The sequence below is a fragment of the Pteronotus mesoamericanus genome, unplaced genomic scaffold (genome assembly GCF_021234165.1).
Source record: "Pteronotus mesoamericanus isolate MK-2021 breed Mesoamerican mustached bat unplaced genomic scaffold, CSHL_Meso_final contig_101, whole genome shotgun sequence".
NCBI classification, from domain to species: Eukaryota; Metazoa; Chordata; class Mammalia; order Chiroptera; family Mormoopidae; genus Pteronotus; species Pteronotus mesoamericanus.
In genome coordinates this window covers 8,600,563-8,627,572 of record NW_026555001.1, presented here as the reverse complement: position 1 = coordinate 8,627,572, position 27,010 = coordinate 8,600,563, and the positions used below count along the sequence as shown (strand labels likewise).

At 42.2% G+C, this 27,010-nt stretch overlaps 1 protein-coding gene across 1 annotated transcript in view; it reads left to right on the top strand.

Moving 5' to 3' along the window:
* Positions 1 to 997: 997 nt before the first annotated feature.
* The window catches only part of VIT (vitrin), a 98,104-nt gene continuing 72,091 nt past the window's right edge, over positions 998 to 27,010 (top strand). Inside the window, exons 1-2 of the mRNA XM_054567836.1 lie at positions 998 to 1,205; positions 24,525 to 24,594. Of these exons, the coding sequence (XP_054423811.1) occupies positions 24,543 to 24,594 (52 nt within the window). The 5' untranslated portion in view covers positions 998 to 1,205; positions 24,525 to 24,542. The remainder of the gene's footprint in view (positions 1,206 to 24,524; positions 24,595 to 27,010) is intronic.

Here is a 27,010-nt window from a genome sequence, read left to right as displayed (position 1 = left end):
CACCTGTGGACCTAAGCTCAGGATTTTACAGAAGAAACAGGATTGAGAAATAATTTAAATGCAGAACCAAATGAAGAAAAAGCACGGTCAAATAACATGCAAACCATAATCTTACATAAGGAGCGGTCTCAGGGCCAGCAGGCGAGCATGGCAGGGCTGCGGGCGGACGGCGAGACTCTGCTGCGCTGGGCCGGCTCCCCCGCAGGAGGAGGGACGGCTCTGCGCTGCCTCCCACGCTGCCTGCCGGAAAGGAGATGCTCTGCCCCACCGGTACACACTTCAGGCTCAAGGAGCACCAGATACACTTTTCTATGGTTGGTTTTTATGACGCTGTGACATGTAAATGCATGTTTTGGGACTGAATCCCTTCAATTTAGTTGATGACACTAATATATAAATTACTAAAATCAGCAGATTTTGCCTCTTATGTGAGCTCCCCATCATTGGGTTTTTGAAACATGCATGAGTCAGGTTTTGCTTCCTACTATCATTATCTTGTGTCCGGTCACTAGCAGCAAAGACGATAGTAAGCTTGCCAAAATGCAGAGGGACCGAAGCAAACTAAACCAAAAAAGAGTTCTGACATGTAGGAAAAGTAAGCATTTTCACTCCAAAACTGAGAGGCTAGTTGATTCAGCTTGGTGGTTTTTGCAGTTGTCTTTCTGCAGTTTAATCCAACTGTTCACTAGCATTTGAAAAAGAAAGAGAAAACTGAATTGCCCTGCTGAAGTTGTCTTTATATTCTGTATTTTCATTTTTCAATTTAGCTAGGTGCTTCTCTTCTACTTTTTAGAATTTCTAATTGTAGAATTTGCTTACTGAAAATGTTTGCTTTGGGCTAGAAAAGGATATTTAGAAATCCTTATCCCCCCACTAAAATAAGCAAGTGGGAGTGGAAATTTGAAAGAGGACCGCCTAATTCAGCACTAAAACCAGTGTGAGAAGCAGCGTGCATGTGCGTGTGTGCGTGTGTGTGTGTGTGTGTGTGTGTGTGTGGTGTAAAATGTGCTTTTCAAAGGGCTCAGAGGTTGATGGGAATGTTTGATTAGCTCCTCTGAGAAGAAAAGGTGCTTGGACCTCTTGTTGTTGTTTCTTTTTTAGAATAATTTGGATGGGATTTGTGATGCAGAAAAGCTTAAGGAAAAAAGGATATCCATTCTGTGTGGTGAAAAATTCTTGAAAAAAAATTGCTCTCTTCAAACAAGGTATGTCTGATGAATTATTAAGCTATGCAGCTAGTTTGCTTTCCATTCCTTATCATAAAAACAAATGCTTTTATCATTAAGAAACTACAATACATGCCTTGACCAAGTAATCAGTCTTAAGAGAATTGAGATGGGGGTGGGTGGTAGCTGACATCCTTTAAACAGCTAATATTAGATATGTCAATTATAAATAAATTGTATAAGATTTCACTGTATCTTTAAGCCAACTTAATTATAATTAAAGTAGGTTGAAAAGTATGACATTGTATAGAACTTTAAAGTATATTTAAGGCTTTTTTTATACCTTGCTTCCTCTATGTAATACAAGAGCCATGCAACAAATCGCTTATAATAATATATCAAAAGCAGTATGAGAAATGGGCATATTGGTGTTAAATCAAAAGAGAAATTCTTTAACATGTCTCTGTACTTCTCTCTATTCAGACAGATGTCAGTGGAATGTGGCTAGATGTGCAATTCTCTTTCTTGTTTACACTGGAAGTGTTTTCTTAGGCTGAATGCTTTTTTTACTGATAAGCTTGGGAAAGGGGTGGTTGGCATTGTTAAGTCTACTTTTGTAGCTCGGCTTTGCACAGGAAAACGGTACAAAATCTCTTTTAAGCATGATTAGTGTCAAACCAGTATAAACATGAAATAAATGCCTCAAGTACAGATTAAACAGAGAGGATAAGATTGAATTATTAGACTCGATGCTTTGCTCCAAAAAACCCATGGCATCTCTGCCATCTCCAAATTGAGAGTGGAATGAAACAAGGCATTCTTGGCCATGTTGGTTTTAAAAAAAAAAAAATGTGAGCACTAAGAAAATAGCATTTTGCCATTATGTTGTGTTGCAACAAATTTGGAAGTCTTGGCGGTAAAGTTCTGAGGTTGTTTTTCCCTCCGTCTCTTGAAAGATGAAAACATCCTACAGCAAGGCAAGATCAAATGCTGTTTGTGTGTTTTCTCCGTTGTCTGTGTCAGCTGCAAGTGGTAGCTCCACACTGGGAGGAAAGCTGGAAGTGCCTGGTTTTTGTTTTTTGAATTAAAATACCCACTTTTGTAATAGGGCTTTAGACAAAGAATTGCAACTACAAGGGCTGCATTTTTAATTGCAATATGGTGGTTTCACTTAAATATATCTTACACCTCACCACTAAAAACAAACACTTTAGGAGCATTGGAAATGTTTAATTATCTTTCCTGAAATACTATTTACTTTATGAATATAGTTTAGAAGATATAATTTTCTTTTTTTCCTAAGTTACTGATCACATGTAGAATAGTTTCTCTCAGAGAAAATACTCTGGGTTTGAAAATGGTTTATGAATAGCATCGGGAGAGCAGAAATGCTTGTGCTGTTCTCATCTGGAATTCCCGTGAGACATATCATGTACAGGAAAGCAGTGCTGTTCAGTGCTCTGTCTCAAGCCAGCAGTCCTAAATTACAGGAACAGCCCTGCCGCTACCTAGCTGTGTTACCTTGGGGAAGGTGTGTAACATTTCTTGATGTTTGTTTCCCCATCTAGAAAGAAGAAATAGCAGTGCCTACACACGCCCCCTCCCAGGGTGGTTCACGTGACTCAATAATGAATCTTGGTTCCAAAAAGTTTTTGAAATGTGAAAATGCTATAGAAATGTAATCTTTTTCTGCACATATTCACAAAAAAGATTACATTGAAAGGAGCCATTGGCCCTCAGATCAATGCTTCCTGGACCCCACAATGTTCCTGATACCCGTGCCCACATGTATGACTTCTCTTCTTGCTTGTTTGCTTGGAAGCATGAGCTTGGTAGCGAGTGCAGGACAAAGCACACTAGTCTCTCTGTCCGTAGAAGGGCGCTCTAGCTGTGTGACCTTGGAGAGGTTACTCAACATCTCTGTGTCTCCATTTCCTCACATGTGAAATGAAGATGGACAAGACAGTCTCTAAATTTCCCTCCTTATCCTATGATTTTGTGCATTGGGACCTCTCCAATGTCAAGACATGGCCAGGTCAATTTTATTGTTGTGATTCTCTGTATGTTACAAAATGAAGAAATATCAAAATGGGTTTTCAGAACTATGGTATATTTTAAGTGTTTATGTTTAGCCCTGGCTGGTGTGGCTCAGTGGATTGAGCACCGGCCTGCGAACCAAAGGTTTGCCGGCTCGATTCCCAGTCAGGACACATGCCTGGGTTGCAGGCCAGGTCCCCAATAGGAGGCACATGAGAAGCAACCACACATTGATGTTTCTCTCCTCTTTCTCCTTCCTCTCCCCCTCTGTCTAAAAAAATAAATAAAATGTTTATGTTTACCTAACTAAAGACTTTAACATATACAAAAATGAAATGTGTGTGTATCTCCATAGCGTACTAAGGACAGTGTGGTCCAAGTTGTATGACAGACTTCTTTCAGTTCTCTGTTGTACTTCCATGGCTGCCTGTAACACCGCATGTGGAGATAATGTCAAACGTCTAAATGTAAGGCCTGCCAGGCAAGGCCGAGGCCAAGTCGCCCTCCAGTGTTATGGATCCCATGGGACTTTGTCAGGCAGGAGGCTCTGCCACTTCTTAAATGTATTAACTTTTGCAACCTACTTCAACTTTCTGAACCTCAGTTTTCTCATCTCTAAAAAGGGTTTATTATTAGTGTCTCCATCATAGGATTGTGGCAAAAAGCTTTGATCAGTGTTTGGCACACTGTCAGCATCAAAATGTTAGCAAGTATTTTCTTTATTAGATGTGACTAGAATAGAGAAATTAGATCAGCTCTGAAGCAAAGCAACTGCCATCCTCTTCAAACTTTTATATGTTAACTCTTTGGCTATGGTAAGCATATAGATTTGTTGAATTATGCGATATTAACATAATTATTAGAAATGTGTAGCCATCTCTTCATTCAGAGGATCTCAGCTAATCAATCAATCAGCAAATGATAATCAAGAGGCAACTTCTGTGATGTCTGTAAAAAGAGAAATCCCAGGGGTCCCCCTCTCACTGTCTAAAAATGTGTATCTCTGTGGTTTACAGAAGGTGGTGGAATTCTTGGCCCCATGAACAAACATAGTGTGAGCTAGAGAAAAATGCAAAGGAAACCTGCTACTTTTTGCAGGTATGAAAGGTCCTCATTCAAGTGGCAGTGAGCAGCTTCCATTAGTGCAGAGAATGGGGCTAAATGGAGCGACAGGCTGGGCGTCAGCAATGGCTTTTGGATAATGCTGACTGCTAGGTTTTCATTAGGCTGCGGCAGTACACCCCAATAGCTGGGGCTTCCACAGCCACTGTTGGCTCAGCTCCAGCTCTGACTCCTGTCACCAGCCTGTGCCACTGGCATCCCCTGCAGGGAGCCACTCCAGCTGCACGCCTGCGCCCCACTGGCCCAACTCCTGACAAATTTTGGAGCTGTGCACAGCCTGTGGTGAGATGCTGAAGCCACAGGAGTGCACGCTGACAGCTAAGGGCCCCGAAGCTGCTAGTGCACCTGCAGGTAGCCCTGGCCCTTGCTGCTGGTCATGGCTCTTGCCGCTCTGCTTGTGTCTGCAGCTGGCCCCTGCCACCACACTGCACAGGCATCTACAGCCGGCCCCGCCACCGAGGGCATGGGCACCGTCAGCTCTGGCTGTCACCACTGCCTGCCCTGGCCCCTACCTGCTGACCCCTGAAGCATCACTGAGGACCCCAGCAGGCCTCCCAGCCAGTGCAGGTCCTCCACAGTGCTCATCAAGTACTCCGCACTTGGCGATACGAACCCCGGAAGCCTGAGCTGTCTAGACAGCATGGCTTTCTGGACCCAAGGCCACCACAAGCCCCCATACCTGGTGCTCTATCCCACTAGATCCAGGATCACAGCCCACCCCAGGATGCCTCCACCCACAAGTGAAGGTCTTTCCTGACTGAAGTCAGTCCATAAAGTCTAGGAGAGGCTACAGGGATCATGAAGAATTGGGGAAACATGACACACCGAAGGAGCCCTGTGAACCTCCATCAACTGGCCCCCGAGAAATGGAGATACATGAACCACCAAACAAATAATATTTTTTAAAACCTGCTCTAAAGATGCATAGAGAGCTACAAGAAAACACAGAAGAACAATTTAATGAAATCGGGAAAACAATACAAGAAAAAAATGAGTTCAACAAACAGACAACATAAAATAGAACCAAATGGAAATTCTGGAGCTGAAGAATAAAAATTTTAGTTAAAAAAATATACACAGACACAAAATTTAAGTCCGTCTGAGATCTTCTAAGAGAATTCCTGTTTACAGACCAGGAGGTGAAAGACCGAAATCTAATGAGATTCTAGGAGTCCCCTGTTCACACCAGAGCAAAGGCTATTTCAGTTTTGTTGATTGCATTTTCCTACGGTTACCTCATTTGTGAAACAAACAGTTGTAGATACTGGATTTAGAATTTGTTTCTAATCCACTAGTCAACTTCTCTGCTTCCCTAGACTGCAAACCTTAAAGAAATCCTTAGAGACTGCCTATCAGAACAGTTAGGGGCTGCCGGGGGAGCACACAAAGCAGGCACCAGGGGCTTCGGGGGGTGGAGACTTACCAAAGCCGCCTGCTCCGTGGCAACCTGCACAAGGCCAATCCCTCCTGCAGCGGCTGTGATGCGGCGGATATCCGAAATCCGTTGCTGCGTTCCAAGGCTTGTACCCTGAGGGAGAAAGGTGAACTGAGATAATGATGCCAAAACCCTTTCCTGAGTCAAATCCACAAGCCAGGGTCTTGGAACAAAACAAATACATATTAGCTTGGCTTTGATTCAGTGTAAAAAATATTTTGGTGTTTGTTTTTTTATTCTGGCTTTACAATTTTTAAAAAAAAGGTTAGCCCATTTTTGCTTCATATTACTTCACTCGATGGGTTTTTGTGTTTTTTTCCGATTCTTTTTAAGAATACGGGACGTCATTTTTCGGCTATTTGATTGGTCCAATTGCCCTACAACCATCTAGAAGATTTTCATGTCAATGGGCTAAAGATCCTTACAAACCTCGGAGCACGGAAGGAGGGAAAGAAACTACAGAATTGCTCTGTTGCTGGGTCCTAGAAGAATTTAACTCAGTGGCAGTCACAAACCTATGTGCTTCCTTTGCCAAGAAGTCCAAAAATCAAGCATGGCTAACCCTGGGCAACATCTTGTAGAGAGAGATTCAATTGGTTGCTTTACCTCTGCTAAGTCCTCAGCTAGAATCTAAGTGACTATGTTTTGCAAAGAATGGTGATGAGAATGATGATAGGAATCATGATTAATCACCACCCCAACAACAATAATAATTGCTAACATAGAGCTATTCTTATGTGCCAAGCACCATTCTAAGCCTTTTACACATATTAATTCATTCTGTCCTAACAACAACCATACAGGGTGGGTTGTCTTATCCCCAATGTTCAGATGAAAAAACTGAAGCACTGAGAAGTTAAGGAAATTGTCTGAGGTCACACAGCTTACAAGTGATGGAGCTCAACTCCAAACCCAAGCTAGTTCCAGAGCTCACATTCTGAAGCTCTTGGGCAGTAATTATACCATCCTGGTTTTTCTGTTGCTCCCCAAATTAATCTTCGCCATCCCTGAAAACATTGTTTTCAAGCCAAGTCAAATTTCCAAGAAAAATATTCTTTCTCACAAGTATAGACACAGCGCTGACAATGATGGAAAGGACTGAAGGCCAGGAACTCACTGGAGAAGAGTTGTTGGGAAGGAGGAGGGGGTCTTTCTGGCATTGTTGGATCATCTTCTTATTTAAGAATTCCTTCTCAAGTGTGTTGGGAAAACATGACTCTCAGGAGGAAAGCCAAGGAGTAGGTGTCATTATCACCCGCTTTGAGTAGCCAGTCCCCAAAAGGTGTCCTTTACCTTCCCTCTAGGGTAAAGTTCTCAGCGAGTCACAGGAAGAATCTAACTTCCCTATGACTCAGATTACTTTTTTTAAAAAAAAAAAAATCATTTTCCCTGATAAAGCGCTCTCCATTGATAAGACTCCCATAGAAATTTCTCAAATTCTTTCCCTCAGTGAGAGAAAGGCAAAAGTTTTGTGTGGACATGTGGTAAAAATTCAAGAAAACTGCCCTTCAGGCCATAGTGAGATGAAACTCTGTTTCTGCATTCCTTTTTCTCAAAAAGAAAAAAAAAAAATCTATTCCTTCAGGGGATCCTAATGTACAGTTTCCAAGGGAAGAGGTCATGGCATCTCAGTGCTGGGTGAATTCCCCCTCTGGGTTCCTTTGTGTCCCAGACAGAGAAAACATGCTTTGGATGTGAAGGTGCAAGTCAACTTACCCAGACTGGCTTCCTTGTATAAAATGGTGAGTAAATCTGTACTCCTAAAAGGAATTTAGAGAAGCAGAGGCAACATTCAATGACAGCAGCAACAAATATTAATGGGACCACAGCCATGTGCCATCCATAATTCTACATGTTTGGGAAGAAGAGTGAACAAAATAAGTCTCTGTTCTCTCAGAGCTGCCAATCTGCGGGCACACAATAAATAAATATACACAAGAGGTCTGGCAGTGATCTGGGCTATGAAAAGCTTAAGACAGTAGGATAAGGGGACTAGACAGAGCAGTGAGGTACAGTGGTGATTTACATTGTGTGACCAGATAAATTCTGATAAAGGGATGTGGGAACAGAGAGAGAGGTGAAGGAAGCCAGGGGGCAATCTGTGTAGATAATTGGGTAAGAACATTCCAAGCAAAGGAAAGACCGAATGCAAAGTCCCCGAGGTTCAACTGCGCTTGAGAAACCAGCATTTCTGAAACAGGCTGAGTGTGGAGGAAAGGAAGGGAGACCGAGGGAGCACTTTGGACAAGCAGACACAGAGGACGCCATGTTAATGCTCTTCGATTTCCCCCAGCTGCCCCCACTGCCGACTCACACAGTATCCGTGGGGGTTCTTGCTTCTACCCAGGGTGAAATCTGAGTAGGTCTCTTAATATGCAGATCACACTCAGAGTTTTGGGTTTTTTAAAGACCTTGTTCATATTACATCTCCAAACAATCTTTGTGGTTATTAACAGAGATTTAATACTCAGGCAATACTTAAAAACTTCAAAGTGGCCTTCACAGTTTCAAGTTTCACCCTTCTCTCTGCAATGGGAAGGGGGCATGGCCAGATTCTCTCCTTCTCTGCCTCGTGCCTTTACCCCACACCCCCTTGGCTGCTAACGGTCGTCTCTTCGTGTCCAGAGTTGAAGCGGGCGCAGAGACGAAAGGCAAAGGTGACAGAAAGGCCTTCCGAGTTGCTACTGCTGTGAGCTGGCCTTCACGTTCATTGGGCTTGGCAGGAGTTTACAGCTGTTTCTTGTTCCTATGGGGCACTTCCCACTTTACTGGGGACCCCTCGCCCACGTTATCTGGATGCTGATACATAAGAATCTGCTCTGGCTGGGTGTTTGCAGTTTCTCCCTCAGCCCCTGAGCAACTGGTGATCTAACTCCAGCTGCTTGCCGTTGTAGGCTCCGCAGCCCTTCCCACACACACTGGTCTTGGAAAGTCCTAAAGCGACTCCAGGCTGACTCTCACACAGGTAATCTCATTTGCCACAGGCTACTCCCTCTCCTGTAGATGTCTTTTTATGAGTCAGTCACCAGTCCACTGTGCCCCAGTCCCAAGGAACACCACTGTTCAGTAATTTTAAATGGGGTTACTGGGCATCCAAGCTGGACTTCTGAAGAAGGTAACCGAGAACCACGATCTTCAGCTGACTGTCAGACTGCACCAGAGGTTCAAGAAGCCAGGAGTGTAGCTAGAGACTGGAAAGCAAGAATAGCTTTAGGAAAAGCTGTCGGCATTTCCCTTCTGCCTCCCCCTCCCCACACTCCCATCCACTGCAGGCAATAGTGAGCACAGCCTCAGAACCACTTTGGAGCATGGAAGTAGTTGGCACTTCCTCTCAGCTGAAGCTAAGAAAAAGAATCATCCCATTTTAATGTCTCAGGACATAGTCAATTACAATACACTCAAATATCTATTTAGATGGGTGTGTTATGCCTGGTTAAACTTAAAAATATGCCTGATGCATCACTTTACCCTAACTGACATTTGTGTGTGAGAGAGAGAAAGCTGTGAGTAAGTTCAGGCCCAAATATAACTCAAGACAATCTCTTGACCTTAGAACTAAGACAACTTTATTACACAATGTATGTATTTTACAGTGTGTGTCTTAACTATGGTCAACAGAGTATTTCAAAAAACCCAGGATCTATGTGTCAAGGCAAAAAGGAAGCAAAACCATCAGCAGAGTGGTCAAATGGGTGTACTGAGTGGGTTAAATGTTTGAGGCCTGGGATGGAATTCTGGTTCTCCTACGTACTCATTCTATAACTTTGGACAACTTACTAAGGTTCTCTAAGCCTCAATTTCCTACTCTGAAAAGTGGGCATAGGAGTACTAACCTGATAGGATCGCCATGATAATTAAATATGGTCACATATGTGCAGCGTGGAGCATATGGTAAGCATTCAGTAAATGATAGTTATTATTATTGGGGTGGACTCTAAACTCCTAAAACGGTCCGTGAAGAAGAACAAAGGTACCAACCCCATCTTGTGTAACAGCCCACTAGACAGCTGGGCCAAAATTGGCAGGAGAGCCATGAAAGGGGGTTCGAAGGCTCTGTCAGAGCTGGGAATGGGCCAGAGAGGGGCTCTGGAGCTGGAGGCTGCGTGGTTTCCTTTGGAGAGAGAGAAATGACTCTCTTTCTGCTGGTTCCTACCAACTTCTGGGACTTCATCCTCCATAGCCCTCAGTTGTTCATCTGCAGTCACCGCCTTCCTCTATACCCTGCATTTCCCCAGCGGTTGCTGGGATTCAAGAGTGCACTTTGACCCACAGTCCCGCGCCTGCCTCTCGGCAGCATGGGGAGGGCTGGAACCCTGCACTGTCCTGAGACAAACACACTCTTGACCAAGAGGCAGACAGGAAGATACTATGGATTTTACAGACACACCCTCATCCTCCTTCCTACCTCCACTGGAAGGCTTTGCGAGATGCGGAAAATGTTTTTCTGTGCCTCAGAATTGAAGGCAGGCTGAAAAGAACAGAGTGTTCAGGCCAGTCAAGGCTCTGGGGACCACAGTTGGACTGAACCCAATACCCAGCTCCAAATTCACAGCGGACGGCTCCTTGGCAACCACAAACCTCAGTGCCCAAGGGAGCCAACTCGCTGGGAGGAGACAGGGCTAATCCAGCATCAAACGCATTAGGTAAAGAAGCTTCAGATGAGAGAAACTCACCTTCCAAAGCTCCACGAGAAACTCTGAAACTGTGCACAGTTTCCAGAGTAACTAAGAGGGGCGGTCATGGACCACCTCATCTTTTCCTAAGGGCCCTCCCCTCTGCCCCCAGACTTACTGCTCTTCGTGCCCTCTTCCATTACAGAGGGTAAATAACTCTTGGAAGGAGTTCTTTAGAGCTCATTTGGGGGCATGCCTGCAAACTAGTATTTTTTCCCACTGGCAATATAAGATCTAAACTACCACTTCAGAAACGTAATTACTGTTTGCAACCTCACTAGAAATCACTATTGGTTGAAGCCTTGGTGGATGTGGTAAGCATTACCATATGTCAGCTTCTTAACGAAGGAAAAATGATGGTCTGAAACACATGCATCCAAACAGGCTTTCCCTTTTTGGTTTTCTGACATGTGGAAACATGCCACATGGATCAATGAACCTAACGGCATGGGCATATAGCTGTCATTGGACACATGCGTGAGCACTTTAATCCACCTAACGGCTGAGGAGTGAATATCTTTGCTTTAGAATTTATATATATGGTTATATATGTCAATCAAAAGTGATCCTGGATAAAGGGATCCTGAGTAGCTCACAGTTTAGTCATCAAAAAATCATCTATAATATTTGTGGAAAACTTCTAGATTGGAACATCAGTTAGCATAAGACTCTTTCATATATATATATATATATCCTCAAAATCAGAATTATCATCTGGAGGGTGAGCCCCTTGTAATATAGGCTTCCCCTGCCAGGTGAGTGTTCTAGGAACCCATCTGTATCAGTGTATCAGCTGGCATTGTATGAGAGGCTACATTCAGCTTCAGTGAATTTTTTGGAAGACTCTTTGAACAAGTTTGCCCATTTCATGATGGGTGATTTGCAAGCGCACCTGCCCAAACCCTCCTGAGTGTTCAGCAGTTTTTGACTAAAAATGGCATGACCCCTGTGTCTCGCTCTCCCTATTCACCCGATCTGGCCCCAAGCGACTTTTTTTGTTTGTTTGTTTCCCTGGATGAAAAAAAGTCCTTAAAGGGAAATGTTTTGCCCATGTAGAAGAGGTGAAAAAAAAAACCCAGCAGAAACATTAAAGGCCTCAAAATCGACAAGTTCAAAAACTATTTTGAGCAGTAGAAAAAACATCTCCATAGGTGTATTACATCAAATGGAGAGTATTTCGAAGGTGACTGAAGTTTAAACATATAAGAAAAACTACACAATTTTTTTTTATAAATAAATTCCATTTTTAGCAGGATACCCCTATGTATATGTTCTGTTGGGTAATTCTTTGTTGTGTGGCCTGTGCTGTGCATTAGAGGATATTTAGCAGCATCTCTGACCTCCACTCACTACAGACCAAGAGCACCCCCCACCCCTAGCTGTAACAACAGCAAATGTCTTCAACATTGCCAAATCTTTCTGCGGATGGGGGCAGGGGGTGCAAAATCGCCCCTGGTAATGAGCCTTGACCATAATACATCACGAACCCCATAGTGACATTCTGACATTATGGTCTCAAGGTCACACACTCCCTTTTCCTCCCAGAGCATGCCGGGTATGCAGGCTGTGTTTCTCCTCAGTGGCTGCCACAGCTCATGAGATTCTTCTCTTCCCCGCGCCTGGCTCCAGAGCTGCATACTGCCCTGTCTTGACACTACCAAAAGACAAGTGCCTGTACTCTTTTCATTGGAAACGTTTTCATTTTACTACTAATTGTTTCAGGGAAACAAGAGATTAAAAAAAAAAAAAAAAAGACGAAAAGGGCTTTAATCAAAGCTTCAAGGAACAGAAACAAGCTCAAACTGGCTGGAGTAAGAGGGCCCAGAAACATCTATGACATGCATAGGAGAGCAAGTCCAGCTGGACTTCCTTCAGACTGGAAATGGGACCTGAGAAGTGGCCAGAAAATAAGGCATCTGCTCTCTCTGCATCTCCCAGGAGTGCATGCTTTCTCTTCTCCATCTCGTTCCGCCCTCATCTTCTACATCTTATTCAGAGCCCCATATGGCCTTCAGCTTGGCTCTCAAGTTTTCAAGGCTTTTGGTGTTCCAATTCCAAAATCCCAAGAGAGACCTTGATTGCCCTAAATTATCTTTTTTTGCCAGACCATAGAGTGGCCAACTTAAAAACTTCATTTCAGCAAGTGTTATCTCTGCATCTGAGCATAATATTTGACCCTTCAGGGGTCTTGTGAGGTTAAAGTCATATATGTAACCAGGCTTTTAAAAGTGAAAATACTATATAAAATTAGGAGTGTAATTTCTATTTTATAATAATGTTATATAATAAATCGTGAAACCACTTGGAATTTATAATAATAGTTATATCAGGAGTTCGATGTAGTAAACAGAGCACAAAATTAACTAGAGATTTGGGTTTTGTGATTTTAAGCAAGTGACTTCACTGCTCAGAATTACAGAAATAATAATGTCCATTCCACTTCAAGAGGCTTTTAGGTGGTCCTTTTAGGTCCTTTAGAAGGCTTTTAGATAAGAGAATTGTTGAGAAAGCCCTCTGCAGGCTCTGGCATAAACCTATTGGCCCTGTACTACGAACAGGCACTGTGAGTTAGAGAGCAGTTGGAAGTAATCTTTCAGCTGCAAGCCCAGCTGAAAGGGAAGTTGATTATCTCACCTCACAGAGGTGGGCCCAGCCTCCAGGCACAAGATAGTCAGAGCTCCAGCTCCATTTCACTGCAACTCACTTAGCTGCCTACCTGCTTTTTGTGTTGGCTTTTTCCTCGCATTGACCTGTCTCATGTTCACAAGATGGCGGTCGGCAGACCTAGAACAATCCGCCCCCTTGTGCATGTCCAGCAAGACAGGTAATCTCACCCTGAAATACATGGGAGTAAAGCCTCTCTATTCTGTCTGACACAATTCAGGACATGCTCAGCTTTGAACTAGTCACAATCCTTTGGAGAAGGCCCTGGGCAGATGGGCCCAAGCCTGAAGTGTTGCAACCATCAGAAAGGAGGAATGCGTGTATGTATAACCACCCTTGGCTTAGCCTTGGATGGACCCGCTTCCTCTGAGTCCTCTGGCTGCATTTATTCCCATTACCAAATCAGGGTTGCGTTAGCAAGGAGGAAGGGGGAAGCAGCTGCTCTGACAGTGTCCAGCCCGTACAGCCCAGCTCAGAGCGCCTAGTGCATCCTTAGGAGCCAACATTTTGAGAAAAGGCAAAATTCCCCATGTCTTCCCTGCCGTTTGGCTTGCACTTTGCAGTTGGCATTTCTTTAAGATAAAGAAGGAGGGAACTGGAAAGAGAAGAAAAATAAGGAAAGAAAGAAAAACTACTATCATCTCTAGCTCACACTTGCCTTCATAGACTCCTGGGGGATTATAATAGTGACTTTTTGTATCATGGCAACCAGAAATGCAATGTTTCAGGCCCAGCCCAGAGCAAGATGACTTATATAAATGTTTCTTTTTTTTTCTTTCTTTATTTTTTTTATATTAGTTCTCTCCTCTTTATTCCCCTTTACCCTGCACCACCCCCTCTCCCACCAGCATTCCCCCCACCCTTAGTTCATGTCCATGGGTCGTACGTAAAAGTTCTTTGGCTTCTCCATTTCCTATACTATTCTTAACCTCCCCCTGTCTATTTTGTACCTACTATTTATGCTTCTTATTCCCTGTACCTTTTCCCCCATTCTCTCCCTCACACTCCCCTCTGATATCCAATTCCGTGATTCTGTTCCCGTTCTGGTTATTTGCTTAATTGTTTTTGTTTTTTAGGCTCAGTTGTTGATAGTTGTTAGTTTGTTATCATTTTATTGTTCATAGTTTCTTATCTTCATCTTTTTCTTAGATAAGTCCCTTTAACATTTCATATAATAAGGGCTTGGTGATGATGAACTCCTTTAACGTGACCTTATCTGGGAAGCACTTTATCTGCCTTTCTATTCTAAATGATACCTTTGCTGGATAGAGTAATCTTGGATGTAGGTCCTTGCTCTTCATGACTTTGAGTACTTCTTTCCAGCCCTTCTTGCCTATAACGTTTCTTTTGAGAAATCAGCTGATAGTCTTATGGGAACTCCTTTGTAGGTAATTGTCTCTTTTTCTTTTGCTGCTTTTAAGATTCTCTCCTTATCTTTAATCTTGGGTAATGTAATTATGATGTGTCTTGGTGTGTGCTTCCTTGGGTCCAACTTCTTTGGGACACTCTGAGCTTCCTGGATCTCCTGGGAGTCTATTTCCTTGACCAGATTGGGGAAGTTCTCCTTCATTAATTTTTCAAATAAGTTTTCAATTTCTTGCTCTTCTCTTCTTCTTCTGGCATCCCTATGATTTAGATGTTGGAATGTTTAAAGTTGTCCCAGAGGTTTCTAAGCCTCTCCTCATTTTTTTGAATTCTTGTTTCTTCTTTCTGGATAAATATTCTCGTTGAATATTTATCTCCTCCTTCTGCTCCAAATCATTTGAGTCCTAGTATCCTTCACTTCACTGTTAGCTCCCTGTATGTTTTTCTTTATTTCACTTTGCATAGCCTTCCCTCGATTTTGCAACCATACTCAACCATGTCTGTGAGCATCCTGATTACCAATGTTTTGAACTGTGCTTCTGATAGGTTGGCTATCTGTTCATTGCTTAGTTCTATTGTTGGAGCTTTGAGCTGTTCTTTCATTTGGGCCATATTTCTTTGTCTACATGTACCTGTTATGTTGTAAGGGATGGAGCCTTAGGTATTCGCCAGGGCAGGGCAACCCAGGTCATTGCATTGTGACGCTGTATGTGAGGGAGGGGTCCAAGAGGGAACAATGCCACTTGCTCAGCTCTCGGCTGGCTTTTGGTTACTTCCCCTGTTACCCACAAGCAAATTGGGCCTTTCTGGTACTGATTCCCATGTGGGTGGGCTTGTGTACATTCTAGGACCCTGTGGGTCTCTCCAACAGACTCTCCTGTGAGGCTAGGTGTTTCTCCCACTGCTGCATCCCCTGCAGGTTTTTACAACCAGAGGTTTTGAGGTTTTCTTTTCCCCACACTAGAAGCCTGGATTGCACAGCCTGTCTCGCTCCCCAGCCGTTCCTCGTGGTTTATCCTCATGCAAATGTGGGACCGCCCCAATCTGCCAGCTGCCATTTTGCTACGCTTCCTCTCCACCCTCGCTGCCCATATCTGCCCCTCCTACGGGTTTGGATGAATGTTTCTTTTTTAGCTCCTTTGTTGTCAGTCTTCTATACAGTTGATCTTCTCGCAGTCTGGTTATTTTTTGTTTTTGAAGTTGTTGTTGTCCTTCTTTTGGTTGTGCGAGGAGGCAAAGTGTATCTACCTACACCTCCATCTTGATGTAGAGGTTTCTATGGAGATTAAGGCCACCTCCACATTGTAAAGACCCCTCTTATCGCCTCTTAGCCTTTTGGCTAAGATCTAGTGTAAAGGCCTCTCTTAGTACCAGCCTTCCTTGTTACATTTTTACCAGATAAACTCACATCCACTGACAAGCAAGTGAGGCTTTATATCAGGCCAAGATGAGGAAAACAAGACTGCAGATGTGGCCTCTCCCCATTCAGAGATGTCTGTCCTCAAGGGATTTCTGGCATTCTGGAAATACAACGCAAGCCTCTCATAACTATTAAATGTTTCCAGATGGATACTGGCTCTCTCTGCCTCATGGACACAGAGTATTGTTAGGTGCTTCCTCATGCAGCATCATAGATCAGACAAACACCAGCATTATATAAATCCTACATGTCCATTAGGACATATTTTCTGCAACTGAGTGGCTCAAGTAAGCCTCTAGGGGGCTTATTAAAAATGATGAATGCAAAAATAATTTTTAAGCCTCCTATGTCTCCCTATGGCCTAAAGGATCAATTCCACATTCTTTAGGAATGACATTCAAGGCCGATATGGCCCCTTCTTTTCTCTCTAACAGTCTGGTTCTTCTCCCAGCCTGGCCAAGCAACTCCCAGTTCCTGAAGTTGCTCTGTCCCCTATGTCCACACAAATCATTGTTTTCCAGCCCCTCCAGTTTAAATTAATCCAAGCTTCTTCCAACCCCCATTACCCAGGCCTATTTGGCCATCTACTCTTTTTCTCATCTCTGTATCCTCTGCAGCAAAGGTTCTAATTTGGCTGAACAGTAGAGTCACTTGGGAGCTTTAAAGCAATATTGATATCAACTCAAACCAATTAAATCAGAATGTAGATGAGGGAAGTGTCTTGCTTATTACAAAACAGTTATGGCAAGTGATAGAATGCAAATGCATGGTTTCTGGACTTAGAATTCCTGGTTTGAATTCCAGCTTCTCTACTTTCCAGCCTTATAGGTAACCTTGGGTAATTTACTTAACCTCTGCATGTCTCCAATTCCTCACCTCTAAAAATAAGGCAAGAAGACCCCTACCTGATCAGGTTGTTATGAAGATTATATGAGTTAATATAATATGACTGACACTTAGTATGTGCTCAATTGATGTTAGTTATGATGAGTGCGTAAGTGTCCCTCTAAACAACTCGAAGCAACTTGATGATAGGACCTGCATCTTGTTCCTGTCTACCTAGCACAGAGTACACACAATTTTTTTTCTGAATGATTAAATGGATGTATGAATGAAGGTGAATTTTGACTTTAGGAGATCAGAAAGATTTATATAGAAGAGATGGCCCAGGAGCTCAACCTTGAAAGATGGATTGGCTGTGAGAGGCAGATGAGGAGTGGTAAGATATTCCAGCTAGAACAACAACGAGAGCATGAGCCAAGACACTGATTTGCAGGGTGTAGAGAAAAGACCAAAAGCCTGGAGTGTGCTGAGGTCAGAGGCGAGGATTGCAGAAGAGAACTATAGTGAGATGATTTGAAAGATACATTGCACCATTTTGTGAAGAGTTTTTAATGCCTCACTAAGGAATTTGAGTTTAATTCGGTACAGAATGAGGGAACTGTGAAAAAGAATTCTGAAAGGGTAAAAGCACAATCTGAAATGTGCGTCAGGAGGCTGATTCTTTCCCACTGCAGAGAAGGGTGACCTGGAGCAAGGAAAACAAGGATCAAGGAGTGGTTTAGATTACTGTGGCTCCTCATTTGATATCAATATTGCCTGTATGTGGTAAATCTTCCCAAGAGACCATCCTATTAATTTCTGATTTATTAACATACGCAGTGTAAAGATTTAAATAGAACAAAACTGTAAGACACACTTCCATCTCTGATCACCACTTGCCCAGTTCTCTTTCCCTGAAGCAACAACTGTTATTGAATTAAGAAGAATTATAAGAAAGTATTATAAACAATTTTACACCAACAAACTGGATAATCTAGATGAAATTAACAAATTACTAGAAACACAAAACCTACGAAAACTAATTCGTGATGAAATTTAAAAATCTAAATGGACCTATAAGTAGTAAGATTGAATCAGTAATCAAAAATCTCCAGACAAATAAAAGCCCTAGACCTCATAGCTTCACTGATGAATTCTATCAAACATTTAAAGAAGAACTGACACTAGTCTTTCTCAAACTTTTCCAAAAAACTAAAGATGGGACCTTCTTAACTAATCCTATGAGACCAGTGTTTCCCAGATACCAAATCAAACAGACACACTACATGACCAAAAAAAACTAGTTTTGTTTATCCCTTATGAACACTGATATAAAAACCCTGAACAAAATATTAATAAATTAAATTTAGCAGAACATTAAAATACTTATAAACCATGACAAAGTGGGATTTATTCCTGGAATTCAAGGATACTTGAACATATAACAATCAATTAATGTAATATGCCACATTAATAGAATGAAATAGAAAAGTACACAACCATCTTAATTGAGGCAAAAAAGAATTTGACAAAAATCAATACCATTTCATGATAAAAAAAAAATACCCAAAAAAACTAGGAACAGAAAGAAACTACCTCAACATAATAAAAGCCATATACGAAAAACCCATAGCAAACATGATAGTCAATGGTGAAAGACTAAAAGCTTTTTCTTTAAGATCAGGAACAAGGTAAAGATGCAAACCTGATTTTACCACTTGTATTCAACATTGTACTGGAAGTTCTAGCTAGCGAAATTAGGCAAGAAAAAGAAATAAAAGACAACCAAACTGGAAAGGAAGAATTAAAATTATCCTGTTTGCAAATGATATGATCTGATATGCAGAAAATCATAAAGATTCCATAACAAAATTGTTAGAGCTAATAAATTCAGCATTGTAGCAGAATATAAAGTTAACACACAAAGTTCAGTTGTCTTTCTATACACTAACAATGAACAACTCAAAAAGGAAATTAAGAAACAATTCCATTTATATCAAAAACAATAAAATACTTAGGAATGAACCTAACCAAGGAGGTAAAAGCCTTGTACAGTGAAAACTACAAAACATTGCTGAAAGAAACCAAAGAAGACATAAATAATAGGAAACACATGCCATGTTTACAAATTGGAAGACTTAATATTGTTAAGATATCAATAGTACCTAAAGCAATCTAAAAAATCAATGCAATACCTATCAAAATCCCAATGATTTTTTTTAAGACATAGAAAAACCCATCTAAATATTTATATGAAATCTCAAAGTACCCCAATAGTCAAAACAACCTTGAAGGAGAGGAAAGCTGAAGAACTGCTCCTGATTTTAAAAACAGACTATGAAACTGCAGTAATTGTAACAGTGTGGTACTGGCATTGAGATACACATATAAACTAATGGAATAGAAAAGAGGCCAGAAATTAACCCTCATGTACATGGTCAAGTAATTTTTGGCAAGGTACCAAGACCATTCAGCAAAGAAAAGGCAGTCTCTTCATAAATGGTGCTGGGGAAAGTGGATATCCACATGCACAAGAAAAAAGTTGAACACTTGCCTAAATCATATACAAGGATTAACTCAAAAAAATAAAAGATCTAAAAATGAGGCAAAAAACTATAAAATTCTTACAAGAAAACATAGGATAAAATCTTCACAACATTGGATTTGGCAGTGATTTGTTGGACATAACACAAAAAGGTAGAGGTAGACAAAAAAAAGTAGACAAATTGGACTTCGTGAAAATTTAAAACTTTTTCACACCATAAGATACTATCAACAGAGTGAAAAGGCAACCCACAGAATGGGAAAAATATTTGCAAATCATATATCTGATAAGGGATTAATATCCAGAGTATATACATAACTAAAATTTGACAACAACAAAACAACATGATGAAAAACTGGGCAAAGTACTTGAATTGACATTCCTCCAAAGAAGATATATAAATGGCCAACAAGCACATGAGAAGATGCTCAACATCACTAATCATTAGGGAAATGCAAATCAAAACACCCATTAGAATGACTACTATCAAAAGAAACAGAAAATAACAAGTGTTGATGAGACTGTGGAGACATTGGAACTCTCATGCAATGTTACGGGGAATGTAAAACTGTATAGCCACTCTTCAAAAAAAACCAAATGATCTAACAACTCCACTCTGGGCATACACACAAAAGAGCTGAAAACAGGGTCTCAAAGAGATATTTGCACACCCATGGTCATAGCAGCATTATTCACAGTAATTAAAACCTGGAAGAAACTTGAGTGTCCATCGACTGATGAATAGATAAACAAAATGGGGTATACACATGCAGTGGCACACTATCCAGCCTTAAAAAGGAAAGAAATTCCGACATATATTACGATATGAATGAACCTTGAGAATAGTATGCTATTAGAAATAGTCGTCACAAAAATATAAATACTATATTATTCCACTTAAATTAGGTACTTAGCGTAGTTACAATTGTAGAGCCAGAAAGCAGCATGTGGTGGCCAGGGGCTGGGGAGAATAGGAGGATGGGAGCTGTTGTTTAATAGCCTAGAGCTTCCGTTTTCACCAGACAAAAGGCGTTCTGGAGATGGAGGGTGGCGACGATAGCACACTGTGAATGTGTTTAATACCACTGAAGTGTACACCTAAAAGTGGTTAAGATAGTAATTTTATGTTGGTGTATTTTACCACAATAAAAAAATTAAGAGAAAAAATACTGTGAAAAACCATATAAATACAAAGCCATATTATTGTTTATTACCCATTTGTTCTCTTCTAGCTCTGGGCAACAAAGAGACCTAATTAAATTGGCTGGCTACTCTACTTAGATTAATGTATGTTTTTATTTCACAGTCAGGCTTCATTTGCCTCACCAGGACTTCATATTCAGGACTCTTTATATTACATCTCATGGCAAAATCCATAAATTTATGAATCAGTAACATGTTTTTTGGAAACCCCAACCCCTATTGTTCCATTTTTTTGTTAGAACCCTGGTGAGCACAGGGGGAGTTAACGCTCCAGCACTACCACGGTGTAGCCCACAGCTCTGTGACACTGGACCACCTACAGGAACTGTTTAACAGTGCTAGTGGCTGTCCTCATCCCCAGCCTCTTGAATAGTTGAGAAAGGGTTAGAATTTTTTTTCACACATTTCAGAAGGCACATTTACATTTTAAGAGTATGGGTAAATGGATTGAGCAAGGAGAGAAACAGGCATTGTAAGGAGGAAGACTCAAAACATTCTGATTCCAATAGACCAGAGTGGTTCTGGTTGGGTTCCATCCCTGATGAGTCAGCACTGGGGGCATATGTCCTCTGGGAACATAAGGTGCCTCCCGGAATCCTGTTCTTTTTATTCATCCATCAACCTGAGCACGTAAAGGCCTTCTGAAGTTGAAGGATGGATCTGAGAGCACTGCTTTCAGCATCCTTCTTCCCTTTTGGTTTGTTTGTTGACTATCAATAAATACTTCTGGAAATGTAACTCATACCATTCAATACACCTTTGAGAGTGTACAATTCAGTAGTTTTTAGTATATTCACAAGATTGTCTTCCCTTTGTTTTGTTTCCTTTTTTTATTTCCTAGGGAAAGTGGAGAGTCCTCATTCATTGATTCAACACATATTTGTTGCGCACATAAAAAAATAAAATAAAAATCCTTGCCCTCATGGAGCTTGCATCCCTCATAGAAAACAAAAACAGTAAACAACTAGAATAAGCAAACTATCGAGTAGGTCGCAGATGAGAAGTGACATGGGAGAAAGATAGTAGGGAAGGGATAGTGGTGGGGGAGGGGTTACAATTTTAACTTGGGGAGTTAAGGAAAGTCTCAAGAGAAGATAACATTTAAGCAAAGCCTTGAAAGAATGGAGTAAATCATGTTTTTTATCTGGGGGTAGGGCATCCAGGTAGAGTATAAACAGCTAGTGCAGAGGCCATGAGGTGAAAGGTGTGTTCCAGAAACAGCCAGCAGGTCGGTGTGCCTGGAGCTTAATAAGCCATGGAGGAGAGTAGCGGGAAGGAAGAAATAAGGTCAGAGGGGCCAGTGGTGACCAAACCATGTAGGGTCTTGAGCCACCTGTGAAGACTTTGGCTTTTATTCTGAGTAAAGTGAGAAACCTGCGTGGAGTTTTGACCAGAGGAACGCCATGAACTGACTGACTTTGAACAGGCCCGTGCTGGCTGCTCTGTGGACTGTAGAGACAGCCTAGCAGGAGGCTAATTGCAATAATCAAGGAGAGAGTAGGCATGGCCTGCACCGGATGGCAATGGTAAAGATGATGAGAAATGGTCAGATCCTGGGTATATTAAGAATGTAGAGCCAACCGCCTTGGCTGATGGAAAGAAGTGGGGCATGAGAGAAGGCAAAGTCAAGCGTGGCTCAGATGAAAGCTGTGCTGCAGAATGGCAACAGCCAAGCTGGTGGGGCTGGTTCGGTGGGTCCAGAAGGGCAGGTTGACAGGCTGCATTTCCCCCACAGGAAAGTTAAACTTTTAGGCCTGAAAATATGGAAGTTGTTCTAGAGCACCGCCAATTAATAAAGGACCAAATAATTGTATTTGTATCACACTATTTTCAAAATATGACCCAGAACTTTAAGCATCAAATTGCCAAACAGATTGTGTGTAAAATATTTTCTATTTTGAGGCTAAAGACCATTATTTGCCTATTGCCTAACCAGTGGTCAGCTTCCTTAGTTGGGAAATTTAACACATTTCAACTATTGCTGGAAATTAACAAAGTGATCAGTTCTGTTTAGAACTACTCTTGCTGCTGAATTTAACTGTTTGTAATAAAAATCTTTCATATATTAAATAGCTTTATTTAAGTTAATCGCATCAGGTACCTGTATTACTACCTCAGCCATCATCTAATAGTTTATTAAGAAACTACATGGCACTGCATCTAAATATTGGATATAAGCTCGCACTAAACCTAGCTAGTACCAGGTTGTGTTTATCTCTTCCAAATCTCTATTCAGTGATGTCACTTTGGTGGCTTCAAAATCAGCATGGTAGGATTTACACCGCAGAAATAAGACAAACGTTGCAAGTCAGGGCTCCTCCCCCATCCCCCGCTGGCAGGTTTACCAGCATGCCACGGGGCGTGGCAGAGCGTAGGGCTGTGAATGCCTGCTTTAGGCCACACAGCAGTGGCACTGGGGGAAGGGATGTAATGAAAGTCATTTGTCCCAGGAGGGAGGAATGCTCTCTCGCTGATGTTTAGAATTCCTAGCTTATGAAGATCATAAAAATCAGATTGACTTAAAGTCTTTAAATTCTCTGCAGACAATGTTCCTCCTTATTACCTGTGCCCAGGGCACATCCTTCCCACCTGCTCCCACTTCCATTCTAATCCTCCTCACTGCCTGGTCATCATGGGTATGACCTTTGAACTTGCTAACCTTAGTTTTCCTCATCATCCCAGTGAGGATCAAAAATCTACCGCCCTGGCTTACTGTGAGGATTTGAGACAATATAGAGTACACAGTATATGTTCAACTAAAGGTAGTAGGAATAAACCTTAGCAGGTTTCCTTGCAGCCTTAAGAGAAGAGGGAACCCTTCGTAGATCATCAGCATCTTCGTATTCACTGTGCTTCGTATTCTCTGAGCCTCTGTTGATGCTGTTGCCCCACTTGGGCCACATTCCCCCACCCCATCCCCTATTTCTGTTTATTCACACTCTGCTCATCTTTCAAAGTTGACCCAATTGGTACCACCTCTATGAGGCCTTATCTTAGTCCCATGGCTGACATATCTCTCCTTCCTCTAAAATTCCCTGGCCTCTTGGGGGAATCTCTGGCATCTCCCCAAACCTCCCAGGTTAGAATCTGCATTTTAACTAGACTCCCTGGTGATTGGTATGCACATCAAGATTATGGAAGGCTTGTTCTACACCACTGGCTCTCAAACCTGGCTGCACATTGCAATCACCTGGGGAGTGTCTAAAAAGCTTAATGCCTAGCCTCCACACCCAAGAGATTCTGATTCAGTTGGCCAGAGGTGCAGCCTGGGCAGGAGATTGTTTTAAGACTCCCGGATGACACTAATATGCAGCAAAGTTTGGGAACCACTGCTGTGTAAACTCCCCTTATCATCCTGATGGGGGCTGCACACTCTTAATGTTATGATGATATGTGACCATGTATGTTTTGCCACTTCTGTTAAACTACGTCTTTTAAGAGCAAGAATTGTTTTTAATAGCACTTTTATCACATTTTACTTAACAATATCTGGCCATATAATAGGAATTTAATAAATATTTTATTAAATGAATAATGAACAAATTATCTGTAATCTAAAAATGTTCTCTCAATACCGTAAGTGTGGCTTTTGTCCTAATTTGAAGACTGGTTGAACATATTATTGAAATAGGTTATTTCCTCTTTAATTCTAAAATCATATCTCTGAAGAACAGAAAGCTGGTGGCTAGAATGGGTTTTCTAACATTTTTTAGAAATTTTTATTCATCGATTTGAGAGAGAGAGAGATTGACTTGTTGTGCATCTTATTTATGCATTCATTGGTCGATTCTTGTATGTGGCCTGACCTGGGACAAACCCACAACCTTGGAGTATCAGGACGATGCTCTAACCAACTGAGCTACCTGGCCAGGGCTAGAATGGGTTTTCTAAATGAGAATAGACTCTCAGTGGCACTGGCCACTGCCACCTACATGAGCTCTTATGGGAGTTGCAGCTTAAATCCTAAGACTCTGGAGGGCAATGCAACATGAAGCAGCCCCACCCACATTCCATGCACCCAATTCAGAACTCTTGCCTGAAATGTAATGATGTTCTGTTTCTTCCCCTCCAGGGTGCCATTTTGATATTTATGGGTATTGTTGTCCTCACTATGAAGGCATCTGTTATTGAAATGTGCCTTGGTAAGTACTGTTATATGTGTATCTGGATACACTGTTAACATTCTCCTAAGGTCCAAAGAATCCTGCCAAGAAAAGGTTTAAACAGAGTATATAAACAGCACAGAATATCTTTTTATGATAAACCTTTTAGAGGGAAGTTGAAGTGAGAATGTTAAATATGGATCAAATTTGGCATGTATGTGTATATATATTTTTATATACAGCAAGTACACCTATTACATTAGAGTGTTTCTACATATTATATAAACACATATCTGTTTGTGTATTCTTCAGCAACTTGCCAATATTTCACATAGAATATATTTATGGATTCTGAATTTAGACATCTTCTTATTTCTTAATCTCTCAAAAAAAATTGTATCACTGAGAATGGCCTTACTTGTACAATTGGCAACTCATATCTTTAGGGATGAAACCCTCTACATTTATCCATTGTCACCAGAGAATGCAATTTCAGGTAGGCCCTCAAGAACCAGCAGGTCAGCCAGAAGAGGGAAGGGTGCAGATGGGTGAGCAGAAAGCTCGAGGGGAGTCTTCTGTTAATCTTGACCCTGTTGTGCTGGGGCTGGTCACGTGGGTCATTGTGAAACTATTGCCAGGAAAAACTTCCAGACAATCTGTCCTGGTGTGGTAGGGCTGCAATAACAAAATACCCAAACTGGGGGCTTAGAAAAACAGAATTTTACTCTCTCCTGACCTTGAAGGCCAGAAGTACAAAATCGGGGTGTCAGTGAGGTTGGTTTTTTCAGAGCGTAAAGTCTGTTCCAGCTCTCTCCTCTGGTTTCTGGTGTTTGCTGGCAATCTTCGGCATTCTTAGCAACAGCCCAATCTCTGCCATTGTTTCTACATGCCATTCTTTGTGTGTGTGTATTTGCGTCTATGTGTGTGAACCCAAACTTCCCCTTTTTATAATGACACTAGTCAGTCATATTGGATCAGGGACCTAACCTACTTCAGTATGACTGTGTCCTAACTTAACTAATTACTTCTGTAATGGCTCCATTTCCAAATGAGGTCACATTCTGAAGTATTGGGGTGGGGTGGGGATAGCTAGGGCTTCAACATACAAATGGGGGGGACACAATTCAACCCATAATATAGTCAGAATGTTTAGGGTCTGTGCAGAGGGAGTCCACAGGGCAGAGCTGGGGACCAGAAACGTAAGAGGTGACAGAGGCTCTGGCATCTGGAAGGAGCACTGGACTGGAGCCAGAGGGAGGATGTGGGTCTGGTCCTGACTCCACCACCAACTTGCTAAGGAACATCCACCTTGGAAGCACAGGGTCCTTCATTTCCATCCTGCCCTTCTGAGAGGCTGTCTCCCCTCCCTACTAACCTACAGGTTAACAGGTTTCAAGTACAGGGCAGGGCAGGGGAGTTAGGAATAGAAAGTATTTAGCTACTGTAAACCAAACCAAACAAACTCTGAGGCCCTGTCACACTCTGCCAAGTCGCCAGCATCACAGAACCGGGAAAGGAGGCCGGACTGTCCCTTCCGGCGCCAGCCTCTCTCAGCCTTCCTTCCTGCAAAACTCTTTTCCCCTCAGGGTTGCTCATTCAGAAGGCAAGAAATCAAAGCGGGAAAGGGGGCTCCTGGCACAAATTCCCTCTCAACATCCTCCCATGTGCGCCTCCGGGGCATCCCGCTCATTTGTCTGCTTGTCCCCACCCCAGGGCCATTCCCTTACGTCCCCCATCACCCCCCCTCAGTGCTGCGACCGCCTTCCTTGCCCCTCTAACTCACTCTCTACTGCACCTTGATTCATCTCCCTAAAGCCCACTTCTGATCACCACTCACTTGATGTAAACTCCTCGGTGTTTTCCCTTTGTCTTTACGACGGATCTCCCGGGTATGGCTGTTACCATCCCCTCCGGCTCCCCTCCCTCCCACGTGCCCACCCTGACTTCCGAGTTTCTGGGCAGTACTGACTGTCTCATTCCCCTGAGGGCCATGTGATTTCTCACTTCCAAGCCTTTGACGTGCTCTTCCCTTCCCTGGAATGCTTTCTCTCTCCCTCCCAAGCCCCACAAACCCTACTGGTCCTCAGGAAGCTTCCCACTTCCCCCACTCGATTGAGCCACTATCCTATGGGCTTCTTGGGCACCCGTATTGAATCTTATCATAGCCGCCTAGCATTCACTTCGCCATTGTTCTGTCTCCCCTAAAAAGCGACGTCTTGTTCATTGTTGCATTTGCAGTGCTCAGCGCATCCAATGGGCAACCAAGAAATACTACTAAATAAGTTATTCTTCTTAGGGATGCTGGATGTTTAAGGTAACAGAGTCCAATTCTGCCCCTGTTTTGTTTGGGGTGGCAAATTACAATCAGAGACTGAGTTTGTCTTTGCCAGGAATGTATTGAACACGGGTTCACTGAAGGAATTTCACAAGCCAACCGATACAAGATAATGTCTTT